Raw genomic sequence first — 25816 nt, forward strand, 5'->3', positions numbered from 1 at the left:
AGTCCGAATTGTTGCGAACAGCGCCGAATCGACTCTCCATGGTCTAAGTGTACACTCTCAACTTCGGTTATTTTTTTCACTCCGTTCTGGACGTGATCTATTCAGTCGAATATTATCCAATAATGAATGATGGGTCTCAAAATGTTTAAACTGAGCGAAGCGCACGAAACACATTTTTTTACAGAACGTCTCTGGTTCTGTCCTTTCACAATTCTGCACACTGCTTTGCTGCAAACCTCCCCCAAAATCTCCTTGCTAATATCGATTCTACGAAAGTAAGCTCAGCTTTCGAACAACATTCTTTTTGGAACTAACTATTGAAATATTTTAACAGCCCCTTTATTTAGTTTTGGGCAGCAGCCAGACATATTATTTATTCCATTTATTAAAGCCTGTTCACAAATAACCTGTTTGATCTGACCAATTCAAGTGTGTGATAATCATGCAGTAACAGATCTTCCGTAATTACCTCTCGTACCTCCAAAAAATCCGTGTCATAAATATGTAAATCATATAGCTTAACGTACTAACGGTAAATTGTCGCCAAAGGATAAAACACGAATGGTCGCCCTTACTGGCCACACGCAGCCGGGTCAGCGGACAGACAAATGTGCTTGCGATAAGCGCTAATTTACGAGCTGCAAGTAAACACCGCATAAAATGTGCATGTGTGGCGCACACCTACACACATAACCTCAAATACAATATATGCTTGTATGAATTAATGCACGTGTGTATGCACGATATAGCTTTCAAAAATTTTCAGCTGGTATGGTTCCAAAATTTATGATCAAATTCATGCTGTTGGAAAAATGGTTACAGTTGATAAGAAAATGGTCGCAGACAGGCAAAAATGGGAACGAGATAGAAATATTTCTGAAGCTAGTCTGCAGCTTGAAAACATTAATGTCAGAGAAAAAAATATAAGTGAGGAAGAAAAATTTATTTTTCAATTTTTTTTTTATTTTTTATTTTTTTATTTTTTGTATTATTATTATAGTTAATTTTTGATTACAAATCAGTAAGGCGCTAATAAATTTTCGAACCCAAGAAAATCCGTTCTTCTTATTAGCCGTTACAACATGTTACAAATTACAGTCTTTGAAAAAGTTTAATTTTATTTTTCATAAATAAAAGTTATATTAATATAGATATTGATCATTTTTGTTACTAAAGCACGTCTACCGACTCTTTAAAAACTAAATTCCCTGCGCATTAATATTCCACTTTCCCATCACCCCACAAATTAGAACTTCAGACATTTTCACGCTGATTAACCCTTTTCGACTTAAATGGCGCATTGTCACCAACCTCATTACCGATAACAACCAACATCGAAAAACACAACAACAGCGCCAATTTGTGCAGTCAACGGTATGCTTTTAATTATCTTCTTTAAGACTCCGCGTGGCTTTAATTAATCTTCATTTGACTTGTAAGCAGCATGTAGTTTTCGGTACGCGAACATCCTTTTCCACTTTTCCAATAACATTTTCCACTCTCTGGCTGCTTCAGCACATTCTGAGCACCATAAATTTCCCCCTTTTTTTTAAAACCATATAAACATTGTGTGGTTTTTCCAATTTACGCGCACAAAAGCGCACTTGAAAGGAGTTCAAGCTTACATATTTACGTGCAGACGTACATTTGTACAGTTACAAAGTCATATGAATGGCTGTAGAGGCAGATTTCTATGTAGTAACTCCAGCCAACTTGAAGTACCCCCACTGTAACGAAAAGCAGTTTGTCGTTGTAGTGGAAAATGCTTGGGAAACTTTCCGGAGTTTTGTGGAGTGGAAAAAGTTAAACTGTTGTAAAGTTAATTTCATTCAAGTGCTGAAATGTTTGTATGTATGTATATGTAGTTTTATATATATAATATGTTTGAAGTGCCATTGGATTTATCAGAGATTAGTTTGACGACTAATTTTTATCAAATCTCACTCCCCTTAAAATTCTTATCGCTGACGAGTGCTGAACATTTTCCAATTATTGAAAAGTTCAACCCTTGTTTTCATTTAAACAAAGGTATAACAGCAAAAACTATTCAAACATGTCTAACACATAAGCAGTTGCAAATAAACTTAACCCTCTTTGATGGTAAGGGTCATAAGTGACTGACTTTTAATATTCTAACTACAAGGCATTTCATTGTTTGACAAATTCTCGAAACCTTTTCCAACGCTAACAAATCATTGTAGCTTCTTCTTTATGCCGCTGTTAACACTAATCCGCCTTCGCTGTCTTTCTACGCATCTGCTTAAGCCTCGCGGCTAATGACAGAGCTGTCAAATGTCATGTCAACAGCGTGAAGAGCAAAACTGCTACTGTAAGCGTACACATTCAAATATATCTAGTAGTGTAAATGTATGTATTCATGAGAAGCCACAGCCACATGCGCATATTGAACATTATTATTAAGTATTAATAAGTTTGCCTCATCTTGACAATGAACTTCTTTGGAGCCAGTGGATACTGACTCTGACTGTCAGTGTCAACGAACTCTAGCGCACATATTGACAGCTCTACAAACAAAAAAAAAAAAAATTAAATAAAAGTGGCATACATTTTTTTTAAATATAAATAAAAATCGTATAAGATACATATTTTCTTATGCCCACACAGGAATCAATCAAACTGACTTTCCTTTTTAGCTCTCGCTGCACCCTTATCGGCTGTCAGTTGCTCGCATATGTGCGCTTCCTTTGCAGCAGGCGCACGGTTTACTTGCTGCATACATATATGCTATCACAATTGTCAATCGCAAGCTGTCAAAATACCAAAGCAATAGTAACTGTAGGCAGACAAATGAAATGTCATATTGACATATAAGTATGTGTGTAGGTGTGTTTGCATTTCTCATTTATTTAATTTTTAATCCATTTTAAATGAGTGAAGTACATAATAAAAATGTTTAAAGGCGCACCAGCTGAAAAAAATGCTGTGCAACCGTGTGTTGTTGTAACTACAGTAAATAAATACAATGCCACCGTTGTCAAAAACAGCTGCGCTCAAGTGTCAAAAGTCAATACTCACCTTTGCCTGCTGCCAGCCAAATTGTGTCGCAAGCTATATGTAAAAGAGTCTATACAAGAGCGCACGTTTGTGAGGTTCCTTTGAATGGCGATTTAATTATGAGTTTATGGCTCATTAAATTGACTTGATTTGGGTAATAATTTGGTAGTTAGCTGTATACTATTTTAATTTGTAATATCTTATGAAATGGCTGTGCAGTAACGTTGAGTTGTAGGGGCATAATGAGAGGGCACCAAGTGAGAAACAGCTGTTAGTAAGTATGAGCATGAGTTTATAGCAAGCTTTTTTTTTTTGACAGAAAGCAGCTGTAAGACTAGATCTTTGTTTGCTTTGTAGCTACCTTAGTAAATAAAATTTGTTTTATTTCTCTCAGAACACGCCTCAAACTAAAGCCCACTAGATTACATTACTAAAGCTATTTACTAGATTTAAAATAAGTATATATAATTTATAAATTCAACACTATTTTATTATTTTATTTTATAAGCACAAATGACCGATTTATATATCTTATAAATGACAGCTACTGTATTGTTAACTGCTGCGACCACACACTTGTCAAAGTCGTGACAGATATCAAGTGGCATTCACATTTGTCGGTTTTATTGTTGCAGTTGTTTTAGTTCCCGCTTGCATCATTCTTTGGAATGCGCTATCAGATATGTACTTACATAGAAGCGAACGAGCACGTGATGTAATAGCCAATAGTTGATACAAAAATCATCGCTGAATATCATACATTATCAAGTGCAGTACTTCGTGCGGAATAGTTTTGTCTTTGTTTAAAAATATTTCATTATCATTATATCTTTTTTGAAAGTGGGTTTGGAAACAGCTTATTGTTACACTGAGAACTTTCGAGCATATAGCAATTTTTAATACTTAAATCATAACGAAGTTTTAAAGCTTTCAACGCCTCGTTTAACACTGAAATTTTTCAAAATTTTTGCCATACCCTTCTCAAGAAATACACTGAAGTTTTCTACAACGAAATCATCTGATATCTTACCAGTTTCTTTACTATGGGTTGACCTTGCGCAATTAGTTAAGGCTTGTTAACTAGAAGATCAACGCTGACAGAAAGAATTGACCTAGAATACTACCATTGAACATTATCAAAAAGGAGCAGTATTGAAGGTTTTACATATTAGAAAGTACCCCTAAGTACTGAAAAAATTAAATTGTATTAATTCAACAAAGTTTCAGCTTAATGAGGAGGGATATAGGATTAATTCGTGCGAAAACAGAAATGTTTTTGTGAATTGCAATGGTGACTCATGGGGTAAGTGTGGATTGTTGCCTAACCAATAATGCATATTTCGCTTGTTGAAGAAGCCATTCAGCCAGGAATGAGCCTCAACGTTGAAGATGATTTTTCGATGAAAATCCGGATAATTCTCAAGCTGTTGCTCAGCCCAATTCACAAACATGCGACGATTCTGGTGGTAAATCGGCTTCAATTCTTGCGCCAATGTGATCTTGTAAGGATGTGGACAAAGATATTTTCGTCAAATTCGCAACAACGATGTCACAGAGATGGCCAACGCTTGAGAACGATTACTGATTTGGGTCTTCCTCAATTGATGCGCTAGCGGCAGCAATATTCTCGACACTACGGACATTTCTTTGTCTCACTGGCATGGGAACATTTTGTATTCTGCCAGTGGATTTAAATTTTTCCACTAGACGCTCAATTGTTGACCTGACAGGACGATTATGACGACCATAAATTGGACATAGCACTCTGATGCCACTGACTCCGAATTTCGACTCGTTATTGGATCCATGATGAAATGGTAAACCCTTTGAGGCGACTGTATTCAAACTTATTTCATCATTTTGAGCTCATATGCCCCTGCTCTTATTGAGCATTAAAAATCGCGTTTGTGTTGGTTTGGAAGTTCCAAAAAGGTTTCTTGCACTAGCGCAATTTGGAAAATATATAATCGATTTCGCAAATATTTTCTCACAGTGTATGCTTAGCTAATACACGCAACTGTTGCAAAGTGTTTGCTTCCATAAACTAATATTATTGATGTGATACCAAAGTTGTGATTTACCGAAATTGTTTTTGCAGTAATTGAAGTGTTTGCTTGTTGTTTTTCATTTATTTATTTTTTTCATTTGTTTTTATATTTGTTTGGTTTCTGTTGTTTTGTTGCTATTTTAACAACATTTGCACGCTTGAGTGCGTTGCAGCGGAAATATGCGATAAGCATAAACTTGTTTTACATTTCCAGACCGGCCAAAAGCCAATAAAAGATATACATACTACGAACAAAAGTTCAAAACAGATCAAACAAAAACAAATGCGCGCTACAATAAAACATACACTAAACGAACGCACGCACGAACGGCAGCAGCAGCAGCAATGACAGTAGCACACTTGTCTGCTAATGACAGCTCTTCTCCACTTAGTGTGTGTGTGTGAGTGTGTGTGTGGGCAGTAAATGAGCTTCACGCTTTATTGATATTATGGCAAGAGATGACACTGACTGTTGATGGTTTTTATTGTTGTTACTGACAGTATGCGAGGGCAACACTAGCTCCAGGGAGTTGAGCAGTTGTTATGTAGTTTTTTATTGCTGCACTCCCTAATTTTAATGTGTCTGATGAGTGTTGGATGGATGAGTTTTTAATACAGCTGCAGCTGGTTTACAGATGCTAGAAGATATTAAATAAAAAATTAAAAAAAAAATGTATAAATGTAATTTTTTTTTTTTTAATACTTGAAATTAATCATATGAGTTGGGGCAAAAATAAAGCTCATAATTATATTAAGAGTTACACATATAGTAAAATTTAAAGTTAATTATTTCGAACACTTAGGAAAAAAATTAACAAATTTCAATTCAACTATTCTATTATTGTCATACAAAAAAATTAAAAATAAATTATACTTCAATTATCATATTCGACTTCAATAAAAGAATGCTTCAAATAATTCCTTCTCCACCGAAAAATCGCAAAATTTTATCACGCGCCTTTTATCTGGAATGCACACCGCTTGACAGCTGTCAAAGCAGCCAATCTCAAAATGTGCTTAAAGTGCAAGGTAAAGCAGCAGACACACATCAAGTATTATACTTCAAAAACAAAGCAGCATAGTCACATACGCTTCCTTATTTTTTATGCCTTTTAAGCCGGCAAAGCCTTAAACTTAAAGAATCCACAAGAGCGAAAGAAATTGCTAACGGCAACGGACGCATTGTCATGTGATTGTTTTATATGTCAAAGTTAAGCGGTAATTTGTCAGTTGCTAAGTCTACGTATTATTTTCTTCTTTGCTGTTGTTGTCTTACTTTTCGGTTTACTCCGCAGTGACATTTAATGTGGCTAAGAAAAGGTAATCAAAAGCCACCAAGCAACTAGTGCTGAGCCGGCACAAGATAAATGTCACAGCAGTGCTTCGTTGTGCCATTTGATGGGAATGCTCCAAAAAATATTCAGTAAAACAGCAAAATAAAAACAGTAACAAGTGACGGAAACGGTATTCTGTAGTGACACACTTTAAGTTTGTGCTTTATCAGAATTGAAAATCAATCGGTTTGCATTTTGCGACTTCTCCGAATGTCAATTTAATGACGTGAAATGAAGAAGTCAAACGAACTTAACGCAATTTTTTGAGGAATTGGAATGAATAAAAAAAAAAAACATTAACTTCGGCTGCACGGAAGCCGATAAAATGAGTCATAATAATTTTCCGTAAAAGAACTTGATTTTAAGCGGTCAGTTTGTGTGCCAGCTATATGCTATTGTGATCCGATCTGAACCATATGTTAGGAAATTGTAGTTCTGCCTTGGATATTATTGTGTGATAAATTTTGTAAAGATATCTTGTCAAATAAAAAAGTTTCCATACAATAACTTGATTTTCATCGGTCAATTTGTATGGCAGCTATACGCTATTGTGTTCCGATTTCGGTCGTTTCAACAAATAAAGAGCCTCTTTGGGAGAAATGGACGTGGAAAAAATTTCAAATCAATATCTCAAAAGCTGAGGGGTTATCTCAGGTATATACGTGTAAATCGACTCAGCTCGGCTTCCTTATCATTTATATAAATATATATATATATATATATATATACGTCATACGGTCGCGAACGTTGTTTACGGTGTGAACAAGTATAAGATTAGTTGGAATTTAAATTTCTGATTAATTTTTTATTCATATCTTCTATTACATTTATTTCAAACACTTGTCAGTTTTTTGAAAGAAACTTTTAGTTGACGTTGTCATACATTTTTTAGTTTTATGACAGAACTCTTAGTCGACGTTTTCATACATTTTTTAGTTTTTTGACAGAAACACTTAGTCGACGTTTGCCATACACATAGTTTGGAATATTTGTACAATTTTATAGGTTGTTTATTTCATGTTAAATTTCTTCAAGTTTCTTTAAGATCAGTTCGCATTTGTGAGGTAGGTATTTACCTTATTAACGTGGCTTCTAATTTTAGTTCCTTGGGCTTCTAAGGTTTAGTTGACAATATAGAATTAAAATTCTAAGAATATATCATATTAAAAATAAAGATTTTGAACCGTTATATTTTATGTTTTTATACAAAACTTTGTAAACTTTTATTAAAGCTTATTCTCGGTAATTTTGAAGACTATCTTCGAATTTTAAACAATTTATGAACATTTCCTGCAATAATATGAATAGACTAAATGCATTCAAGAAATTCAACTTTTTATTATGGTTACGTCACTTAACTTTTTTCCAGCTAAATAAGTATATGCTGAAGCCTAATTTGGTGATATGACATTTTAATTTGTTAACTTCTGCTCTATACGTTGCCCGTTTGGGCACTTGCATTCCCGTTGAACTGTCAAAACACGTTCAAATGACACCAACAACGTTAATTGCTTCCTCTTTCCTTGCTGCAGACAATTTTAGTACGCTACAAAATAACCGTAAATAATATTTAAACGCCCAACAACAACAAGTAATAACTTCAAAACCGAAACGTAGGAAGACGTTGACTAAAAAGGTCATGCGCTAACTGCAAGCAGATTCGTAAAAATTTAAATGCACAGCAACAAAGCTTCAGGCATATAATTATGCGTGAAAGATTTTTGGTAAAATACGAGTAAGTCTGTGGACGCGTGTCGACAATTTCCTGCCGTTAAACGACTGCAGCGTCATTGCGGCTAGCCAACCGAAAACCGAAGAGCACTAAACTTCATGCCAGACACTCGCTGCCTTTTGGAAATTTACGTGTTTTCTGATACTTTGTTGGCCGCACGCGTCTTACTGCTTCCTCATTTTAATTCTTTTTGTTGTGCCACAAGTCGCAGAACCCTTTCACGATAAGCAACCACAAGCAGGGTTCGTTGCACAAGCAGTCGGTGAAAGAAGGAGCGTGCGAAAAGTGAGCGGTGTACAATACAGTGTCATATGTGTGTGAGTCCTGCATAAATTAAGCAATCATTGCCATCACCAGCGGTTGCTGCATTCGCCCGCTTATCGCCGACTGTCTTCTCTTGGCAAACGTCTTCACCGTTTTGGTCATAATGCCTTATTCTAATTTACTCTGCATCACATTTCGCCCCTTTTTTGTGCGCGAGTGCTTTTGCCCTTTTTACCGCTCCACACTATCTAGATACTATGTATATCAGTTCAGTGTGGCATCTCCATTTATTGTCAGTTTAAAATCCTCTTTTGGTGCACTGCCATTTTAATTTCTTTACTTTACTACACTTTTCACTTAAGTTACTTGCAGTTCGCTCAGTTCGCTAAGCATGTGTACGTGACTAAATTTCAATTTTCCTCCACATCGATCGCACAATTTTTGCGCATATCGCCTTTTTTGTGGGCCGCGCAGTGGTTCTTCGAAAGACCCATTGACTCTTTGCCAACAGGGGGGCGATAAAATGTGGCTTAATGTTGCACTAATCGTTGCGGTCTGTTTTTCATTTAAACTATTCCGGCAGCTGATAAAGACGATATGGTTGCGTACACTGAGGAAATTATGTGGTTTGAAGGAAACAAGAGATGGGTCAAAAAAGCCGATATATTTTTTCGGTTAATACTCTGAAAGCTAGATTCGCACACACCTCTGAAAAAGCTTATTTAAATATAAGCTCTTAATTGTAATGGGAAAGTGCTCCACATTACAGTTTTCTTTAGATCAGATAGAAACATTCATATCTTCCTCTACAAGAATGCCCTCTTAACAAATTTTGTAAGAATTTTTTAAAATATTGTAATGGAATGCCAAAATTTGAAACACGTTATCCTCGTAACACTGATTTCAGAGTCGATGCGAAAAAAGTTCTCCGAAACGTCTGGACCAATCCACTTCAAGTTTCCACACTATATTCTATATGGACATATTTGTTATATTTTAGATTTTCTCAACAAACCTGTTTTTTTTTTTTTTTTTTTTTTTTTTTTTTTTTTTTTTTTTTTTTTTTTTTTTTTTTTTTTTTTTTTTTTTTTTTTTTTTTTTTTGACATGCGTAAAGACAAGCGTTATGTCATATACATATTTAATTCATAGACCACAGCAAGTGGTATGATTTGGAGTACTAAACTAACCTAACCTTTTTCAATAAATTATGAAAACAATTTCTCACTGTGTAGCTGCCATACTCACATTAAGTTCCAATAAAGGGCAAATGCAACTATGATATGCTTCATGCCATGGATTCTTAAATTCATTTATGGACACCTACGATCAATATATGTGTGTGAATATACATATATACAAAGTCTTGTATGTGCTTGCTTGCATTCTAATGTATTTGAAACGTGATTTTTCACAACTTCTGCGATTAGCAGGGCTTTCGCAACGCTTAGGTGTGAGTAAAATATTTAATGCGTCGCATGGTCTGGTTGGTGATGTTGTCCGGTGGTGGTGCTGATGGGGTTTTGTTTGGTAGTACCAAGAAACAGCTGTTCGGTGGTTATAGCTGATGAGTATAAAAGTAATAAAATTGTGATAAAATGCATTTAAAATAGATCATATAAATTCGTGATATGTCAGAGTGAGTGTAAGCGACATTAACAGGCTTCGTTATTGACGTGGGGACAATAACGTGGGCGTTAATTGGAATTTAAAAGTTTGTGGGTTCAACCAGAATTCTTGAGGGTGTATAAAAATATTTTCACGTGAATAAAAAATAAATGAGCTGGATAACCTTTAGATCTGAAATCGATGAAAGTGTAAAAAAACATGTTTTTCTATTTCATTTTATTTGCTTTAATTTAAATTTAATTTAATTTTATTATTATTTTTTTTATATCCTGAACAGGGGTATTAAGTTCGCCATAAAGTTTGTAATACACAGAAGGAAACGTCAGACTTCCTAAAACTATATGTATCAATGATCAGCGTAATAAGCTGAGTCGATTTGGCCAAGTCCGTTTGTCTGTCAGTATAAACGTAAACTACTCTAAATTTTCAAGATGTCGATCTAAATTATTGCACACCCCTTTTTCTATCCAAGAAGCTGTTTATTTGTCAGAATCATCCATAAAGGACTACCATAGCATATCGCTGCTGTACAAGCTTATCAATCAAACTCAAGTACATATATGGAAAACTTTGTTATTTGACTTGTTAACTTAACAGAACTTAGCATGGAATATTGTCTAAGCCAATGCTAAATTATCTGAAATAATTTTTAACATCGGACTATATATATATATACTATAGCATATAGTTGTCATACAAATTGATCATGTCTTTATTTGGTACACTTTCTTTTTTTACAAGAAACTTTCACGAAATTACGCTCGAATTATTTTCTGAGACAACTTTAAAATCTCCGCAAATATTGTTCCGGTCGGGCCATTCAACATGTAGCTGCCATACAAACTGACCAAATAATATCAAGTTCTAGTTTGGGAAACCTTCTTATTTGACGATACATATTCTCGAAATTGGGAATAAATTAATTTCAAAGACAACGCTACAACGTTAAACTACTGCAGGATGTAGCTTCTATACAAACTGAACCAACGAATGCAAGTCCTTGTGATGAAAACTATCGATTATTTTCTAAGGCAAACTTACAATCTCAGAACAATTTGTTTAGATGGAGTTACTATAGCATATAGCAGCCATAGAAACTGACCGCTCAAAAACAAGATACATATCTTTTTATACAATTTTATGCTATAACAAATGCTCCTTTGAAGGGTATTATAGCTGTGCTGCATCCGAAATTTCCGATATTTCTTCTCTATCTCGCTGTTAAATTTATTTTGTTTTTCTCAAATTTTTTCATATTTTTTTCATTGGCACTTTCTTTTACATTCTCGTTTACGCACTAAATGTGTCGGCCCGTTCATTCGAACACTTAGTTAAAATAAATTTTCCAATTGTAAAATTTTTCAATTAAACCATGTCTTTTGAGCAATTTTCTACAACTCCCCAAGCAACTAACCTTTGTTTTGACCAATAATTGCGTGTTTACAATTTTTGTTTAACCAAATTCGTTACACATACCGCATTTTGCATGCAACTTGCGTATGCCACATACCAGCAAAACTCACAATGATTGTTGTTGCACAACAAAATTTTGCATGTTAAACAAAATTATTTGATTTTTTTGGTTTCATGTAAATAAATTGCAATGAAAGGATGCCGAAGTGTGCACTTTGTAAGTGCATGCGCCTCTACATGCTGCAACATTGCTATAAGCATGTTTTGCACCAACGTACATGCATGCGGTATTGTCGCCACGGCCAGCAAGATGCTGCATGCGACATGCAAACTTGTGTCGCTACAATTAAATAGAGTACAAGTGTGCATGACAAAACTTAGTTGAAAAGCAGAAAAATAAATTAAATAAAATCACAGCGATTTATCTAGCTACTTTGCCTGCAGCCAGAACACTTTACAGCACTTACATGTGTACATATTTACATATGTGTGTGTTTGCCTGAGTATGCACTTTATTAATTTACTTCTTTTGCTTATATAATTTTTGCTTGTTGTCGCGCGTCAGCTTGACGCCTGTAATTGCCACAATCGCTTGCCTGCTTTGTGCTGCTGCTTGTTGCTAGTTGCATATTGTTGTTGTTGCTGCTGCTGTTGCTTGTCCGTTGCATTGCGTACCTTCTTTTCGCATATCACCTACTCATTATTATGCAGTTGTTGTTAAGAGGCATATAAATTTCTTGCAACTCATGTTTTGCTGGCAATCACTTATTTCTTCTTGTTACTCCCCCCCCTCTCTTTGTCTTTATTTTGCTCACTGTGACAGTCAGTTGTGCTTGCCTGCACAAATTTGCCACAATTTATTTGATTGCCATCGAAGCGCAGCTGACTTTTGTGAGTGTATGTGTGTGTGTGGAATGTGTCAAGTCCAAAATCACTGCAGCTGTGCATGGGGCACGAAGTTGCTTCCATGTGTCCGATGTTTGATCGTGTTGCTTGTATTGCTGCTGCAAAGTGACATTTTGTATGTCAGCTGTCAGAAATGACGAGAAATTAAGCAATCAATACAAGTGTCAAAAACGATTTTTGAGTAAAATATTTTTTTTCTGGTTGTGAGTTTGTATTATACTTCAAAACGAAAGTTATCATAACTAGTACGAGTAATCAAGTTGTGAGAGCAATATACTCAGTACTGCCATAAGTTCTGTTATAAGTTCAGGTCGTTACAAAAATTGAACTATAATAAATTTTTAAAATATTTTTAAAAATAATTTTGAATTAAAAACCTAAATAGTAAATGAACGTTGTACTAATTTTTTCTCGAAATGTCATTTCTTGATTTCAACCAAGCCCTTAAACGCTTTAGCCATTATCAGAAGCAGCACGCAAGTTTCTATTGGCATTGACGACGCTGGTCAAGCCAAAGATTTTTTGACACTTTCCAAAACTCGGTAGGGGATTTGACAAGCCCTGTTCTTCAACTCTGATCGCAAACTAGATAACCAATGGACACAAATCTGGACTTTCAAACAGTCAATCACTTTCAGCTTTAACCAGGCCATATTGCTTTTAAGCCGCTGCTTTTCCTGATTTTTCCTTATGCCATGTGGCAGAATCTCGCTGGATGATCGAATGCTTTCGATCGGAGAGAGCATTGCTTCATTGCTTCACCGCTCCTGCTGAAACCTTCTGCTTGTATACTTTTCTCCCAGGTAAAACCACTTTTTCACAGAAGTGAAGAGTTATAACGGCTTTACAAAAGATCTTCCACAAAACCATTAGAGCAGCTGAATAGCGACCACGTTGAACCTTTATAATACAATTTTTTGTGTCTTTGGAAGTCTTGGCATAACCTTGGCATAATAGTTTGGAAGCTTTTATGTACGTAGACTTTATCGTTTTGTATTAAAAGCTTTCTCAACAATGAACATTTTGTAATCTATTAAAATAATATACAGATAAATCAACAGTTTCATGGAACTGTTCATACAATCATCTTTCAGAAGGCAACTTTCTTCAGAAAACTTCTTTGAAACGCTTGTCACCTTATTTAAGTTCTTGATGGTTTGCTTAGTCATTAGGGTGTGCTATATTTGACAACTTTTTCCTTAATTGAAAAGAAGACTAAAAACATTCCAGAAGGAAATGAACATCAATAGATGGTCGTTTTTCATTTTCCATTTCAATAATATTTTAAAATGGCATTTTTCTTATATTTATGATAAAAGTATTAGATCTTTTTTGAAGTACGTTCCATTTTCTCCCAGAATAATTTTTAAGCTAGTTTTTACCACAATCAAAAGTTTTATGTTTCTGAAATTGTTTAAGTTGTTTTCTAATAGAATAGAAAAATTGTCAAAAATGGTACTCCCTGTTAGTCATATGTCAAGGTTCAGCAAAATTTTCAGTTTTTATCCAGCTTTAACTTACCATCTGTGTTCTAATTTTTAGTTTGTCAAGTGACGGAATTGGGTGAAGCAACAATATTTTTATTAGAACTTTAGCAGGGACACCGAGCACAGACGTTTTAACAGAATTTTTACTAGAACATGAACCTCTTTGAAGAAGAAATACTGATTTAATAGAATTTTAAAGACAGCAAGATTTGATTAATAATTTTTTTCGATTTAGGCTTTTTTGTAATTTCTCTTAGTGGAGTATTTCACGTACCGCTTTCCATAAATATAACTGTAGCTACGCTAAATATAAAATTACTATATATTTTTTAGTTAAAACTCCTCCAAATAACAGCAATTACTCACGGCCTCCTCCCAACCCAATCCGTTATTATTTATAGCACACTAGAGAGCTTGTAAATCATTGAATGCAGCAAATAATTCAAAGCAAAGTTTACAATAGCACACTCGCCTCAATTTTCACACAGGCTCTCCAAACATTTACGTAGCAAAAATATATTATTTTCACCTTTTTTACCTCCGTCTACCTTTTACTTTCACCCGCTTACTCACTTAGGGCCACACCTACCACATACTACTTATTGCTGTAATAGACAATTTCTAGACATTCGTTGAACCGGTTTGTCCCAACAGTAACATTCATCTTATTTTCTTCAAATACATTTAGTTTCCATTTCCTGGCCATAAAGCAAATTAGACTCAAGCACATAATAATTTGTAATAGCTGGCAACTACTCATAGCATCTTCCGAATCAACTCAATTTTCTCGATAAAAAAAAACGTCGAATCCACTCTCATTAATTTTTACGACAAATTGATTAACCCAATAAATTCGCACCCTCTTCACCTGCCAATAAAGGCAAAAAATAAGTGTGTGCAACAACAGCTACCATGCGTAATACCAATTGCTTTGACATTTAGCAGCCACTCGAAGTGAAATTGATGTTTCCGAAATCGCACGAAAACCCTGCGCCGCGTTAATTCACAGCTCGTAATGTGTGGGGGTGTGCGTGTGGCAGAGACTGCAATCGGCCGCATGCAACTGCAAATCCAAAATGGCTGTTGCATCACGTGTCAGACACGCGCGTAAATTATTTACACGCAATTTCAAACCACCCTCTGCCACCAACACAAATACACACAATATAGCTACTGTTCGCTTCACATAAGTCCAGCGGAAGCTGTGCATTTTGCGCTGTATCAGTTTACAGCATGAAACATAGACCTATACACATGTATGTATATATGTAAGAAAGGCTGTAAGTTATTGATTTCTTTCTTAATTTTTGTACAATTTTCCACTCTGCAGCCAACAAATTTGTTTACTGACACTTGTCAGTTGTCAAAAGCATGCTGTTTCTCAATTTGTTGCTGTCGCTCAGGCCTTACAATTATACTCAAAACATACTCTGTAGAGATACTTAGAGCTTTTATTAGCATTTTTGAAAATTAAATATTTTAAAATGTGATTTTCACTTTTATTTTCATTTATTTAATTAAAACTCTCACATAAAGTTGCTAATATGCCAACAAATATACCAATTTTCCTTACAACATCCATGACCTTCGCACTTTGACATTTAATTTTTACCTCAAAATGTGCTTAAATTTAATTTGCAACATTAAATTAATTATCAACTCAAATCTGACCCCACTTCACATAAACAAAATCCACCCCATTTGTAGCACAACCCCACTTAGAGTACTCCTCTTCATTACATAACCTCACTTCAGCACAAACATATTTACTCAATTCCCCCATTTGCTCCATGGCATTTTTGTTTATTAGCCAACTTCAGTGTCAGAGTACACATCATTCGATCATGCTCGTATTTCAAGCCCCGTCATATATCCTCGGGCATTTTTAATCGCTCTTCCTCCCGCTTGTTATGGGTACTACTCCTACTCCCTTCGTGTGATTCTCTTTTGATTATTTTGCTTACTCGTATTTACGCACAGTCTGCTTTGTATTTGCCATTTACCCTACTCATGACGGAAGTTGGAAATCTGTTAGCTTAATTGTATTATGAGCTAATAAAGGCCAAAAGCACACAGATGCGTGCAACGCTTTTGAGCTTAGACATTTTGGTCATTTCGTTGAAGTTTTGTGGCTGAAATGTGGAGGACTATTGTCTATTTGAGTGTTGTGTGCATTGTTTGTAGGATTTTTCCATGCCTGCATGCTTTTTACCTTTTGTTTGGCTATGACCGAAGGCAGCCTTTTATGTTGGTAACTACTTTCAAAGGCATATACATATGTACATAAGTACAGAGATTGGTTTGTATCTAAGCTGAATTTATACGTATCTCAATTTCAGCTGTATGACCTGGACAATTGAGGTTTTTATTTGATTAGGTTTTGTTGATTACTTGCCTCAAGGTTGGCAACCTCGCTCAGTGAAAGTTATATCGCCATAAATATGTAGATCTGTGTAAGAGGTTGACAAATGTTAAATTAAAAAATTAACATAGGTACTTAAAAACAATATTTTGTATTACTAAACTTTCTATATTTTGTGATTTTGGTTATCGAACATCAAGTATCGTTCGTCTTACTTCGTTCATTGTACACTTCCGAGGACTCTCGTTTTATGATTTCTCTAAATAAGGCTCACTGGACCTTTTGAAAAATATAATTTTATTTTATTCGCAATTACATCAAGAGCTTAAAAAGAAGAAGAATTGTAGGTTGGAAATTCAATACTCAATTTTAGCGCCAAAAAGAATCGCGGAAGATAACCTAACCTCACTTTTTATTTAAAGATGTTTATAAGTTCGAATTTCCATTATAATTTCGATCTTTTTATAAAAATAGAATAATGATTTTCACCTATCTCAAGGGAGTCATATTAAAAAATATTTTTTTGGCAAATTTATTTTGAATGCCAAAATTTTAGTTTCGAACTTTTTATTATTCCGTGTACATAAATGATGGTTAATATTTTACATTTCTTAAATTCAAATAAAAAAACATATTTTTTATTGAAAATTCATGTGGTGCAAAATATCAGTTTTGAACGTTTTGCGTATTCGTGGACATAAATAATCGTTTTTCAAAAAATTCAGATAAAAAAAATTTTTTTTTTTTTTTTGTGTTCAAAAATCTAAGTTTCGGATTTTTTGTTAAATCCGTGTATATATGCAAATAGATGTTAATATTTTACATTTCTCACAAAAGTCAGATTGAAAACATATTTTTTTTTTTAATTTTTAATTTTGTGAACTTCTCGTTAAATATATGTATTAAAAAATGTTATTATTAATTTTCTTAAAGAATTCATATTAACTTTTTTTTTGGAAATTTAAGTTAGTGTTCAAAAATATCACTTTCGATTTTTACGTCTTAAAACTTTAATTTTGAGTTCCAAAATATCAGTTTCCAACTTTTACTTACATCCTCTGGCCAAACATTAGTAATATCAAATTAAACGCATTACATAACACCACAGGAAGTGATATAAAATTTGTGATTTCAAACTAAATTCAGCGGTTTCAAGAAAAATTTACAAAATAATAAATAAAAGAATTTACAAAAAGAAAAAAAAAATTTGAAAGTGTTTCAAAAGTGCCAAAAATATTTACCAACAATCAAGAAAATAAAAACCAAAGCGTTCCAAAATATGCCAAATAAATTTTTACAACATCAACTAAAATAAAAAACATCAAAAAATTTAGTTTTATGTTTGCAAATCACCAAAAAAATACAAAAATCAAATAAAATGTAAATTCTAATAAAAAAAAGAACAACTGAATAACAAAATCACGTGATCTCCAGCAGCACCAAAAAATAAATAAAACGTAAATGTTGTTGTTGCCTCCGACAACAGCATGGGCAACTCATCGTCATCGCATGGCCATGGCAGCAGCAGCAAGAGTAGTCGCAAATGTCGCAGTCTGCCCAACTCGCCGGATGTCAGAAGGTAGGTACTCGCTAATGCCACAAGCAACAACAACAAAAAGCATAGATGAAATTATGCCGCGAAAACCGCTGAATATTCATAATATGACTAAATATTTTGTTAGATGTTACGTCAAAGAAATATCAATGAAAATTGTCGAAGGGGAAACACTACACACAAACTTAAACTGTATATATGCCAGAAATATGTGCGTGTCTATGCGCCTAGAAGTATATCATTTGCCATTAACACATCAAAAGAATGCAATAAACTTCCGGGTTAGCGGGAATCGTTATAACTAAATATTCATATCGTGGGCTGCGGTTGCCTTTTACTTAGCGCCAAAGTTGCTTTGTGGCCGCCACCTCCCACAGCTGCCGCTTAAAATTTGTATCGCATCTGTATATCAACCGTGCTTGCCGAACACCGCTAATGAGCGCACATTACAGCATAATGATTTGAGGCATTTTTCTACAAAATGGGAAGACGTATATTTTTATGTAGTACTTGCATATATATTTACACAGATTTGTAGTAAATATGTAATAACACGCATAACATATGTATATGCGCATATTTGAGTGCTGTGGCATAGAGAATAACGAAAATAACTCACTTCTAACTCCAGCACACTCGCTGCTAATGCTGCCTTTCGAGGGCGTTGAAGATTTTTTCATTGTGTTGTGGCTATAAATCTTCGCCGTAGCCTAGTCGGGCGCATGTCGGCGGTCGTAGCAATGAATGTCAATGTGGTTGGGAGTTCTGTGGCTAATTTTAGACGCACTTAAATATTTTATCTGCCCATTTTGTTGTAAACTCTTAGTTGTTGTTATAATTTTTTGTTTTCGTAGTACTTTTTTGTTGCATAACATTATTTTTTATAGATTTTTGAGAAAATTTTGTACTAAAATGATTTTTGAAAGTAGAAAGTGTAGTTAAAGAAGGAAAGTCAGTGTAGGATTTTAATTAATTCTGACTAAAGTTAACGCGCAAAGGTCAAAAATATGTGAAAATGTAAATTATAAAAGATAATATTTTTATTTTTTGATTTACATTGTGACAAAAAAGTGCCTGGAAATTGAAAATAAAGCGCAAAATATTTAATTATTGATTAATATTTATTTTGTGGCCTTCAAAGTAGTCTATGCAAACGATTTTTCTAGTCCTCGAAACACTTTTCATAAGCACTTTTTGGTATGGCCTTCAGCTCTTTCAGCGAATTTTGTTTCATTTCCTCGATTGACTGAAAATGGGTTTTATTCCGAAGATTGTTGACTTCTTTGCATCTCAAACTCATAACCCATAAATGTGGGATCGGAATTCGCATGATCAAACTTGTGCAAAGAAACCTCTTAACGGTACTCTTTTTGAAAAAAAAACTCAGCTTTATCGGGGCGAGTCGGGCAAGAACGCATTTTATGCTCAAATATCCACCCAAAACTACTCGCGAAAGAGGTCGAGCTTTGACACGATTTTCAAGCAAGGTACATGTTTCGAAATATTGTTTACCGAAGTATTTAAATACGGTTTCCCTGTGTTTTTTGTCACAATGACAACATACCTATGAAAATTTTCGTAGAGTTTCAGCATCTTTCTAGCATATATACTCTTTTGCAAGAGTGATACGTACGAGGATTGCCTTTTGTATTTTGGGATAAGAGAGCAAAAAAGTATAAATATTTTTTTTTTTTCAAAATATTATCCATTAAGGTACATATATAACATTTGTGTATGCGTTTCAACCAAAGCACCTTTTACATTATGATTGAGATATGTATCTCCAAATATGCGAATATTAAACTCTAATTTATTTTTTTTCGTATGGGAATAAAAGGGAATCATTCGGTGTCAAGTCAAGACCAAACGGAGGAGCTGACTCATCAAATCGATGTGTTGAGTACTTAAAACTGCAGTTCTTTCAATCGATGTGTGAGAGCTGGCATTATCGTGGTGAAAAGTGATCTGTCTTCAAGGATTTCTTGAAAATTGCAAAAAAAGGGTTGTGTATCACTCAGAATTTACTGTTCTGTATCATTCTGGTGTTATGTTTGCTACATATCTAGTTATTCCAAACAAGACATTCCAAACAGACAACCTTCCGCTTGGAAGTGCCTCCTACGCGAACCACTTTTGTTGCAACCGTCTCATCTGGGAACACCTATACCACCACCTGATGTTTACTTTTGGGCTCATACGTGTGAATTCACGATTTATCATCTCTCACGATGTCGTGTTTCTAAGCAGCGCTATCTTATTTTTTTATATTTTTTTGAACAATAGAAACAAACCCTTTTTGAGCGATTGACAAATTGTGTGATATATAACGTGAAAATTTTCCTACAGTCAAGTGTTCCTGCAAAATTGAATTTATGCTGATCTCATCATTTTCTGGCAAAGTGATATATTTCAAGTCGCTGCAAGCAACACAAACAGGGTTGCCAAATCCGTAATTATAAAAAGCTTAAAATCACTTGAAAAATTCAACCCTTGATGACATTTAAAACAATTGATAGTGATAAGTAACAGTAAACCATCGATTGACACATATCTTTTCAACATAATTATATAAAGAAAAAAATTTCAGTTTGGTTTTATGCAAGCGTGCATTATTGCATGAAAACCCGTTCAAGCAAATTAGAAATATATTGATTGCCTTTACACAGGATACAAAAATAATACAATCTAAGCGTTTTTTGTTCCTTTTTATAAAATAATCTCAAATCACTACAAAAACTTTGCTTATTGCAACGATTGCTTTGTTGCACGTAATGCACCATATGGCGCATGCTACTGATGTGCAATTTTTCCTACACATTTTTTCTGCTCCAGAAAGATTTCTTATGCTGCTTTCATACTCCTTTGCGTTTTTATTTACTTTATGCAGCCTTATGCTACCTTTGGTTTTTCATCCTTCTTAGTATCGCCGCAACCAACGCCATTTTGGCCAGAGGCCATGTCGATATACTCTTGTAAAATATTCATAAATTTTTAGAAACAAAATAAATAACAAAATAGTGCTGTCGTTGCAATTTTTTACTCCGCCAGTTAGTACCTATATGAAACGCTCGCGGCTGTTTTTGAATTTTTGAACCTTGTTCAATATTATACAATCAAGCCCATTTTACTTATACAAAATCCATTTTTAATACATATGCGTATCTTATTTTTCATTGTGCTCGTTGCAAGCATTCAATTCATATATTATTCATAATCTTAATAGAAATTTATATTTCATTTCGCTTCGGTTTGGTTTTGATTTCGACATTTGCACATAAGCAACCCTTAAGTTTCATTTTCCACCACCGCATGCAGTTTAGAGTTAAAAAATAGTCAGAAAATCAGCATCCCTTATGAGCATTTCATTCAATTACAAACATCAAAGTGCAAATAAAAACTTGGCATTTCCATTAGCAAACAAATATAGTAATAATAAGCGGGAAAAAATGCAGCGGTATTGGTGAGAAGGTCGCATACGATATACTATACATATGGGTAAACAAATTTTGAAACCACGAAAATGCATAAATGAAAGGTGTAGCAAATAGATAGACATGGTAATGATATCTGTCTCAAATGCCACAAAGTAGTCTCACCTGCCTACGTGTTGTATAAAAGCATCTTTCTTTTTTCACATTTACTGTTAAGCGTCTAATGTCTCCATATAAGGTGATTAGTACATGAAAATATCATTACACCCTTCTAAATATAATTTTAAAGCGAAGTAAGTCTACTTGTTCTTTCCGTATTTATTACTCCTCTGTGCGGTATTACATAGCCAACCATTCACTGCTTTCAATTCCCTTGCGATCTATAAGTCAGACTGTCGCACCACCGATTCCAATTTGAGAACATTCTATACTTCCAAATCTGGTTGTATTTGGTTTGTTTGCTTCCGATTTTCCCACCACCAATTTTTATGCTCCTCATAAAATAATATCTTTCAACCGCACATTAGTTTCGCCGTCACTGCTCATTATTCTCAACCTTTATTGCGCACTTATAATAGGTTATAAATACGACTTCTGAAAATTAAACATACATGTATACATAGCCATAAGGGGGGTGACTGCTTGCACGAAGCTACTGCGCATGCGCAACTTACCCCATAAAACTGGAATTAGTTACTGAGTACAGATTGATGCACCCTATTCTGATCGCATCGATGGAGAAGTCAAATATGCAGTTGAGTGTGATCAGAATTCAAGTAGAATGTTTGCTGAAGTACCCAACTTCCCACGAGCTCAAGGTATAAGAATCAATTGATTTATTACGAGCCTAAGGAGGAATACACTAGTAACCCTCTTCTTGTCGTGTTTTTGCTTATATAAACAGAATTTAATGAGAAGTTTCTAGTAATGGTGAAAACTGTTATTTCAAGTGTAGTCATCGTATTGAATATTGATGAAGTAGCACACAATGTACATACATATGTATATTCGTATGAAAATTACTTAAAACTTATCCATTTTCTATGCCACGATCTTCACTCTTATTACTGAGATTTTTAGTTTGCAAAATAGAATATAATTATGATCGATTATTATGTATTTTATTGTTCATTAGTTTCATTCGAAATTTTTTGCTTTTATCGATATGTCACCGATAATTTTTAATTTTATCGATCATAAAAATTATTGGTTCTTATTTATTTTATTGAATATTAATTTCATACAGTTTATTTCGATAGTTTTATCGATATTGTCATCGATAAATTTTAATTATATTATATTTTAAATTCATAAATCTATAATTCGATATATTTTTGTTTTTATAGATATTTTAAAAAATATTGAATATTTACACGCTCATAAAGTCTATTAGTGATTAATTATTTGACTGTATATTAGTTTCATAAATTTTTAAATCGATATTTTTCATGTATAAATTTAAATTTTATCGATCATAATAATGATTTATTTTTATCGATGAGTTTTGCGATAATTCATGCGTATTTATTTTATTAAAATTTAAGTATGAATATAAGACATTACCTTAAGTTGATATTATATCGATTTTAAACCAAACTTTGAAACTTGCGAAAGAAAGCTCTAACCATAGTCGCAACAGTGCATGTATCGATAAAATTCAGCACGTCGATTGTGGATTATATGAATGATTATGAAATTTACTAACATATGCGTAATTTGATAAAATAAAATAAAATAAAATAAACTTTAAATAAACTTTAAATAAACTAATCTAAATGACACTCAGAAAACAAAGAACTCTCACTAGATCACATTCTTCCCATCAATGGTCACTATACTCGTTTATATCATTTCCTATAATCAAATAACTTTTGTTTGAGTACTCAAGTATCTGTCTAACTTATCGAGCGAATTAATCTTTAGTTTCTGTGATTTTTCCAAATAATCCGTTACGTACGATGCTCTTGAACTATTTTCCATAGATAGATACAAATACGCAGATAATTTGCTTTTCCTCCCATCTCCACACTTCTCAACCAAAGCAGCTTTTCCTAGCACACACTATAAATAAAAATTTATCAGTATCACGAATCTCTGCATAGTAAACTTTTAATAGAATAAAACCCAACAACTGGCGCATAAAAGCGAATATTAGAATAGAATTGATAGGCACCACATGACAATAGGGACAAAAGTTGTTATGCCAAGTACCTAACGGCCGATAGCGCTGCCAGACAAGCGGCAAGCAAGCAACGAACCAGCACACACGCCGGTGAAAGCCGCTGCACAACTTTCATTGTTCCAATGAATTGGGTTTTTGTGGCATGCAACGAGCATTCAACAACGGTTGACATCAGAAGACCGTAACGACGCACCGCCATCATCTCGTATGCATATGAATATGAATTATAAATCGTAATGCGACACGTTGCGAACGTGTGCAAAGTGTAAAATTCTCCGTGTTGTGGCATTATTAAATGCCATAGACATATACACGTACTGACATGTGCCACATACATGGCAGCAAAGGAAGGTGCATCTGAGCACTCATGTGTGTGTATTAATGTAGCGCGCTATAGGGAACGCGCTTTTCGGTGCAAAAAACCTTTTTATGCATATTTAGCCAACAATATCAGCACGTGCAACGTGTGGCAAATCTTTTCTGGCTTTTACTTCAGTGTTAAGACTTTTTTTTTTTTGATAAATTTGCTTTTGGTGCGCTGGCAGACAGTGATTTTTTTGTTACTTACTGTGTAGCGAAGGTTTTTAGGACATTTTTTTTACTGGCGGTTTTAAAGCCTTTGCTGTTACTTTGTTGCAACTTTATGCGGTACTAATGCGCGCAGATCAGACCTTGGTTAGGCGGAAGTAGAAAAAAGTCAAGGTTCATATTTTTTAGTGACATATATGATTTATATGTATGTGCAAATTATGCAGTAGCTATACATTTCAGGTCGCAAGGAAATTGTGTTTGATTTAGCCTATAGTATATGTGAAAAAATCATATATAGACTGTGTAAATATATAGGCTGAAAATAAAATTGAAATAGAGTATGCCTTGCGTCATCTTCATACGCATAAAAAAGCCAGCTGAACAGAGATAAATTATGCCTTTAACCTTTAGGTGAACATTTTAATATAAACTGATAAAGCAATTGGCTTTACCTTGGCGTATGCCGAATGTCGTCTGTTCATTAAAATTAGACTCCCACAAGTCACCGGATGCTATTCAATATTGTCGCAATTCATTCACATATTTCTCTTCTTCTTAGGTACTACAAACTTGAGTCGTTCTGTACCGGAATACAAAATTTGGTATATTCTTCGCGAGCTCACCGCAGTTGCATAGGTCCTTATGCACTTGTTTCTTTCATTAGATGCGTGTGGTCCCTTGCTTCCATTGTCTCATAACGAGTCTCGAATTGGAGTGGCTTTTCGTGTCTCGGTTCGTCATTGTCCATGTTTCTGGGCCGTATAATTGAAATGGAATAGTAAGTCACTTAAATAGTGAAGTTTTGTCGGCCGAGGGATGGATCTGCTGTTCAATTGTCTATCCAATTGTCTAGTCAAGTAGTACCGGTCGACAAGAGTTATTCCGCTTTTGATTTTAAATTTGCTTGTTGGTGACATTTATGCTAATTCTAAGATGGACAAAGGCCTTAACTTTTTGAAATTTATAAATATTCGTCATATACCACAAGGTCAACCCCTTTCGCTTCCTTCTTTCAGGCCCGAAAAAGCTGTGCCGGCAGCACAGCCTATGAACACTCTTTAAACATTCATCTTATATGCTAAGAAAACTTAATTTATGTTAGATCAAATGTGAATTTTTTCGATTTGCTATAAAATCATGTAAACAGCAAATGTTCTTCGCATCATTCTGAATAGATTTACATAAAGAGCCAGCGATTTTAAGGCAAAGTTTAGCTTATAAGGATTATAAACATTTCTTCGTCAGTTTTTGATACAATCGAATTAAATTTTATACATAAATGTAGTTGATCTACTATTGATCAACTGTCGATCGGAAAACTATATCACTTATTCCCATACTTAGTGATTTAAACGTGCACCATTCACCATAGTCTACTTATGATAGCATAGTATTCGAGCCTTCAGTAACAGCTTACTTTCTTAATTTGTACTACAAAATGATTCTACTTACATTAAGCGTTTAAGAATCGAAATTTAATATGCGTCCATAAAAGCGGCAAAAAGTTAAATGTGAAAGTTAAAAAATTAAAGCACAACTTCACTTCCGCTGAACTCAATACAAGGCTTTGGTCAAACAGCGAAAGACTTTTTTCTGCTAGCAACACTTTTCTATATACTTATGCATGTAGTTATATTTGTGTGTATGTTTTCATATACCTTAAATACTCACCGCGCTTGTCGAGCGAAAACTTCCTCTTCTCTATTACCAAGTTGACACTTTTTATCTTTCATTTATGAGCGTATAAAACCTGCATTAGCATGATACTATTGTAGCAAATACAAGGTTACAAACACATAAATAGTATATGTGTTTACATATAATGGGTGATTTTTTTGAGGTTAGGATTTTCATGCATTAGTATTTGACAGATCACGTGGGATATCAGACATGGTGTCAAAGAGAAAGATGCTCAGTATGCTTTGACAT

The 25816-nt window shown here is 34.3% G+C and overlaps 1 protein-coding gene across 3 annotated transcripts in view; it reads left to right on the forward strand.

The window, feature by feature from the left end:
- Positions 1-25816, forward strand: part of LOC108967868 (protein sickie) — a 369021-nt gene that overhangs the window by 181403 nt on the left and 161802 nt on the right. Inside the window, exon 1 of one of the 3 annotated variants that reach the window (XM_018931505.1) lies at positions 17603-17767. The exons of the other annotated variants lie outside the window; for them this stretch is intronic. Coding sequence (XP_018787050.1) covers positions 17676-17767 — 92 coding nt within the window. The 5' untranslated portion in view covers positions 17603-17675. Of the gene's footprint in view, positions 1-17602; positions 17768-25816 lie in introns of those variants that run through there. 3 annotated transcript variants of the gene reach the window in all.

This window comes from Bactrocera latifrons, unplaced genomic scaffold, assembly GCF_001853355.1.
Source record: "Bactrocera latifrons isolate USDA-ARS-PBARC rearing strain unplaced genomic scaffold, ASM185335v1 scaffold_2, whole genome shotgun sequence".
Lineage (NCBI taxonomy): Eukaryota > Metazoa > Arthropoda > Insecta > Diptera > Tephritidae > Bactrocera > Bactrocera latifrons.